Below are 6,659 nucleotides of genomic sequence, written 5' to 3' on the forward strand. Positions count from 1 at the left end.
TCTGATTTTTGTCCTTAACCACAGGTCTGCAGCCATTGTGGGATGATTAAGTGGTAGGAAATAGGAAAGATTGAGGGATTAAAGGTGTTTTTGTATATAGATTTAGATTTTGATGTCTGTCTGCCTTAGACCAACATTAAACCGAAAGTCCCTGGCTCACCATGGCATGAGTAGAGTATGTACATGCTGACTGACTTTATTATTTAGGATTTAGTTTAAATTTTAGATATTTAAATAGTATGGATTAGGGTAAATAGGAAAATTACTATTCTCTAACATCCGCTCCACTTAAACTTACTTTTTTAGGTTTTCATAAGTTTCAGTCTTGATATATAACATAACTGCTAAATATCTTTGCACAGGTCATAATGCCTTAAGCTTTCCAAACCAAAAGTTGTTTGTACCTCTGTATTTTTTATTCAAAAGAAAAAAATTTAAGGGCTTTGGAATCTAGCTTTAGATTTCCAAAGAATGCTCGGTACAGCCTGCCAGACCTCAGGCTCTTAAACCTGGCATTGGGTTAACTCTGCCTTTTTTTGAATGAGCATTTAAGCATAATTAAAGTTAATTGCTTTTTGCATTCTAGAACTCAGCAAAAAGAAACTAAGTAAAACAAACTTTGAAAGATTTAAAGCATTGTGGCCTTTGCATAAGATTCCAAAAAAATTAAAATCTGATGCCCAGTGCACATAGAGAAATGTGACATTTTAAAGCTGAGTTGGATCCTAAATCTAGTTTAACTTTTTTATAGGAACTGATATAGGAACTGAGCCCAAGCAAGCTGTGACCTGCCCAAAATCACACAATCAGTTGGGAGAACTAGAACTGGGTTCTCCTAAATACCAAGCCCAGGCTCAGTCCATGGGCCCACCTCTGTGGAGAGCCTCTGGGAGCTCTTCTGGCCTCTTTAGCAATGCAAGTAAAGCTCTTCCCTGGGGTTCCTGTCATTGGAACAGGAAAATTCATGGAATGTTACTCAAATGTCTTCTTCATACACAGACCCTTAAAAGATGATCTGAATACCTTCATGTACATTCCAGTTCTCTGAGGATTGAGATATTCAGAACAGGGAAAAGTGGTGCCAAAAAATAATTCTGTATCGTAAAGGTGCCTGCTTTGACTCAAGCAAATCTGGAAGCTGCTTTGGGAAATCTGGCTTCAGTTACATATCCAGAGAGTTACATAAGCCCTCAGAGCATATGGTGACTTTGCCAGCTTGGTAATTTTATTCTAGTTAGTTAGTATCTCAACTTGAGGTTATGCTTCAATTTAAAGATTGAAATTTCTGTTTCTTCCCTTTGAAGACCAGTATTCTGAATTGCGCCAGGTATTTTCCATTGGGTAAATTTTTCTAATAATGTAGAACAAGGCTTCTTATTCAACATTAGTATCCCGCCACAGTGATATTCCTCTTTCTAGTGGTGTTTTCTGGCTCAAGAGTTGACCAAATTCAAAAGGGTTTACAATATCTTTTTTTTTTTTTAACCAATAAGCAAACTACATGGTAGATTTTTTTAGTTGCTGAAGTCCTCTAGCAATTAGAAAAAGGTTGAAGTTTATCAATACCTCTTTAAACACAATTCTTTATAATAATCACATTTCTGATATAAGTAAATTCTTCAATGTTTGTAAGTTTAATCTAAGTAGATGTCTGTAGCTCCCTAGATGTTCCTACTAGAGGTATCGATCGTGACCACATATTACATACTTAGAAGAAGTTTGTGCTTGTCTCGAATTTACATTATTGACATCTTCATTTCCAGGTGAGAAATGACACAGAACCTCTATAGATGCACAGCACGGAGATTCTTTTAGTGACTGTTAATATTTAGCAATTTGAGAGCTTCCAAGGGCTGGTAGTTTCAATAAAAGCACCCTTTTTTTTTTTTTTTTTGCAATTAGTTTATTTGTATCTTATATTGCAGACAGATTCCACCAACGGGGAGAATCCAAGCATCAAGAAATCCCTCTTTCCTCTTTTTAATTCAAAGAATCATTTAAAGCATAGTTCTTCTTTGAAAAAGCTTCCTGTAGTCACTCCACCCATGGTACCCATTTTTACGTATGGTAGCCCTGAAAACTACTCCAGTAAAACTTGTTTTACTGATGACAACAGCATGTCTTATTTTCATGGGGTCATATTCTCTTAATGCTAGTTAAGTACCTGAGCCAGTTCCATAAATTCACTGGGATATAAATTCTTTGGCATTCTGAATTTTCTGAATCAGTGAAGGAAGTTGAAGCATAAAGTCTATTAAACAAACTAGTGAAAGGCTGGTTTGTATTGCCTGATTAGCCAATTGTTGGCAGACAACATTCATAAAATCCTGTATTTCCTGTAAAGAATTCAATTAACATTCACAATTAACAAATGTCTTTGCATTTGGCTCGCAGAGTTTGTTAACACTTGGTTGGCAGTTTGTTTTTTTTGAAGCCAAGTTGAATTGACCAAATTGAATGAGCTAGCAGGCTCCATGAAAAAACAGCTTCTGTTAGTTGGTGACTTGCTCTTTCCTTGCCTGGCTCTAGCTTTTGCTGGTCACTTAGTTCAAAGCCAAGGCTTTTGCTTGGCATTTGACATTACTCTCCTGTGTTCACCAAAATTGGTGAATAGACCAGTTGCATTGATCTGGAATTTGTGGCACAAATTTCCAGCATTTTCCTAGTGCATAACACTAGACCCAGATTTGCTGGGCAATGGTTTGGGAATATGATCCAAACCATACTTTCCCACTTTGCTACCCTTGAAAGCCTACTAGACTTCTTTGGCACTACCAAATACAGTGTTTGGATCATTTTTCCAGCAGGAAAAACATTTTTATTTTATTGAACTGGTTCATAACCTAACTGCAATATGGAATGAGGATACGACAGCAATTCCTGGTACAGCCCAATTTAACTGCTCTCTCTTACAGCGACTAAAACTAACAGCATGGGAATGCTTTAAGGGTTGAGGTTTTAACAAAGCTGCATGACATCTGCCAATTTTTCCTAATGCAGGGAAAATTATTAAGAAGGCAGAAGAATTTAACTAGCATCACTTGCATTGTGAACATTGGGAAAGATTTGGTTTCTTTTTTATTGGGTTCTTTGTTTTGGTTGAGTTTTGGTTTGGTTTGATTTGCTTTTTGTTTTATTTCTCTTCTTGGGTATGGGTGTGTATCTTTATTAGGCTTATTGGTACGCTCACAGAATCTTCCTTGTCAATATTTTGCTCTAGGTGCCCAATTCTGAGGGCCCTGATCTTCTGACATTGCAGAAAGCCATTCACTCTGCTAGCACTCCGAGCAGCAGACCAAAGGAGTGGCGCCCTGAGAAGATCTCAGATCTACAGACCCAAGTGAGTAGAGCCTGCACTACTCCCGGACTCTCCCTCCGACTCAGCAGTGCCTGCCCCGAGGGGAGGGGAGGACATTAGCCTTCACTTACCAAGCGGGTAGAGGGTGGCACGGAGGGCGGGGAGATGAAAAAGGCATAGTCCCAGCCCACAAATACTCTATAGCACAGGAGAGAGAGAAGATTTGTAAAGATTTGAACCATAATTTATGGTAAGAAGTGAGGCATGCCATAAAATGTTGGGCAGGGTGACTGGAGGTGATGGGAAGGTTAAGTTTTCATTGAAGGTGGCAGCATACAAATTGGGCCTTGAAAGACAGGTATAATAAACTTCCTTGAAAGAATATTTCAACTTCTGAAATCCATATTATTTTTGCCAGGAAACGGGCAATCAGTTGCATTAGGAACTACATATTAGACAGTATTGTGTAGTCATGTTTACCTGCCATAATGGGAAAATAAGCATAAACCGAATCAGTAAATTTTTCAGGTAACTGAGGTTTATCTCCTTTAAAGAACTATTTTGATTGGAAATGTCTTAATATTGTATCTTTTCAGTATCCCATAATGACCATAGTAACATAATCTACCTTGGTTTTTGACCATATTCAACATTTTATAAATGTACTATTCCTCTGTATTATAATTTCTGACAGCCCTCATGAGCTTTTGAGGCTGAAGGGTTACTTGGGCCTATAAGTGACCATAGATTTCTATGATTTGTTGGGGGGGACTACATTTTATAGGTTTTCTTTTTATTCTTTAACTGTAAGCTGTTACTTAGAGCTACTGACAAGAGTTCCTCGAATTACCATTCTATTTGCCCAACAACATTTTCTGCTTGTAACATAACATGGGTAGGGGGTAGAGGGGGCAGAGAATCAAATATCCAAGTTTACTGAATATGTATCCAAACTAAGGACATAATTGAGGGCCCGATGCTCTATTGCCAATTTTAAAAAAAAAAGAAAATAGGGCTATAGAACCTTCTTAATGAAATCATTTCTTTTGCCAAGAAGCTCTTTTTAAGTAACTTTACGTCTCTGTCTGAATCCAGATTATTGTAATTGCTTAATAGTTACATGTGGTCAGGGCTATAAGCATCATCAGAGTCTCATGTTATCATGCCAATTTAATAAAACACCAACAAAAAAAAAAACCCCACTTTTGAGCATTTACAGTGTGTAGTGTACTATGCTATCTCCTCTAGGGACCACAAAGCTTTCTTGGAAAGACTTTGGAATGGCAATGGAGAATACTTCCCCAGGAGCAGTATCTACTTGAGTCAATTCTGAAGCCATTTACGTTGGCTTTCAACACCCTGTTCCTTCAAATCTTATAGTGTTCCTTGAGATATTCAGCATTTTATTCAAACTTTGCTGAGCCCTTAAATGCATGTGCCTTATACCATGACACTGAAAGTAAAGGTACTCTGAGGATTGGTCCCAGAGGTGCCCCAGGGCTAGGGTTGTAAGCCGAGTAGCAGAGTCCAGCAGTAGTGATTGGCTGTATATTTTTAAGTGCTTTTTCTGCCTCTTTTGAGGTAGAGGTAGAGGAAGAGGAGAGTGAGCCACCTTTCACCATGGAGGAACCTGAGGCTCAGGAGTTGCCTGAGGATAGACAGTAAGGGGCAGACTGCTTCCCGGCCCCTGCCTTCTACCTTGAAGCCAGTCTCCCTGCACAGTGCAGCACCCCATGGGGCCTTTGGCCAGCAGCCACACAGCGGACAGACAGACACAGCTGCTGTGAGCCCATTGAATATTGAAGGACCACTGGGAATGAATTGTCTTTTAGATTTTGCAGGGGTGTTGCGTGTTTCTCTGTGCTTTGCGTTTAATGCCCAAACCTTAACCCTCCCCCCCTCAAAAAAATAAAAAAGTAAAAGTGTAGCAAGGGAACATTTGAATTTTACAGTATCAGGAGAAAGGGAAAATCAGGAAGATAAGAACAAAAAGGGCTGTTCAATTTCTGGCTAAGTACATTGCTGCCTAACTTAAAAATCACACTTTATTAAGCTTCTCTTGCAGCTAGACACGGTTCTGTGCCTATGTTCTAGCCAATGAAATATAAGTGGAAGCATTATGTGGAACCTTTGGGAAGTCTTCTCAAAAGGGAAAGGCACATCCCTTCTTTTGTTTTTTCTTTCTCTTTCCTGCGGATTAAAGCATGAGATCCCCTGGTGAAGATAGGATGCAGCCAGATAGAAGGAGCTTGGGCCTTTGATCAACTGCCATACCAGCTCTAGATGTCTAATCTAGATTTCTAGGCTTTTACATTAAAGAACAATAGCTACAATCTTGTTTGAAGAAAACCCAAAGAACAGATGTGGCTGGACAAGCCCCTCCTCCCACATGCTTGCCCTCCCTGGCTACTTCTAGTCATCTCAGATCCGAGCTCCATTTCCCCCCGGCTTTATGGTCTACTCTAAATGAAATCCCGCATGCATTCTCATCCTTTCTTTCAGAGCCAGCCGTTAAAATCACTGCGCAAGCTGTTACATCTGTCTTCAGCCTCAAATCACCCGGCTTCCTCAGATCCCCGCTTCCAGCCCTTAACAGCTCAACAAGCCAAAAATTCCTTCTCAGAAATTCGGATTCACCCCCTGAGCCAGGCCTCTGGCGGGAGCAGCAACATCCGGCAGGAGCCCACCCCAAAGGGCAGGCCAGCCCTCCAGCTGCCAGGTCAGATGGATCCTGGTTGGCACGTGTCCTCTGTGACCAGGAGTGCCACAGAGGGGCCTTCCTACTCTGAACAGCTGGGTGCCAAGAGTGGGCCAAACGGGCACCCCTATAACAGAACAAATCGCTCACGAATGCCAAATCTGAACGATTTAAAAGAGACAGCCTTGTAATTTGTGCTGGTGGGGGAGGGGGGATGGGCAAGCCAGTGGGGAGGGGCAGGGTGGGCTGGGCTGGGCTGGGGAATGGGCTGGGCCAGGGTGGGAAGCCAGTATTTTCAGCTTTATGAAGGCGTGTGCAATATTGTATGTGTGGGGCCTTTGGGCTCCTCACAGCCACAAATGCTAGTCAGGGATCTTAGAGCCACAGGGGTTCCTTAGGGATCGCCACTCCCCACAGGTCTTGTGTGAGAATGGACAGAGCGTGCCATTGAGAAGGATGGAATTCTTGCCAGTTTCTCCCCCTTACACTCCAGCTTTAGTGCAATCTCTGTTGAACTTAGGAAAACCGGGACGTGTCCTGGCACTGCAAGGGATAGAAAAATCCATGTTGACCGATGCCCTTACCACATATTTTTTTCTGCCTAGACTAAATGTGGGGTTTATTGTAATCCAAGAGTATCCCTTTGAAGGGTTAGCAGATAAA

The 6,659-nt window shown here is 41.0% G+C and overlaps 1 protein-coding gene across 1 annotated transcript in view; it reads left to right on the plus strand.

Moving 5' to 3' along the window:
- CDKL5 (cyclin-dependent kinase-like 5) overlaps window positions 1-6,187 on the plus strand; it is a 64,862-nt gene extending 58,675 nt beyond the window's left edge. Inside the window, exons 15-16 of the mRNA XM_012651675.1 lie at window positions 3,221-3,340; window positions 5,801-6,187. Coding sequence (XP_012507129.1) covers window positions 3,221-3,340; window positions 5,801-6,187 — 507 coding nt within the window. The remainder of the gene's footprint in view (window positions 1-3,220; window positions 3,341-5,800) is intronic.
- Window positions 6,188-6,659: the final 472 nt, after the last annotated feature.

Source organism: Propithecus coquereli, unplaced genomic scaffold, assembly GCF_000956105.1.
Source record: "Propithecus coquereli isolate 6110/MARCELLA unplaced genomic scaffold, Pcoq_1.0 Scaffold362, whole genome shotgun sequence".
Lineage (NCBI taxonomy): Eukaryota > Metazoa > Chordata > Mammalia > Primates > Indriidae > Propithecus > Propithecus coquereli.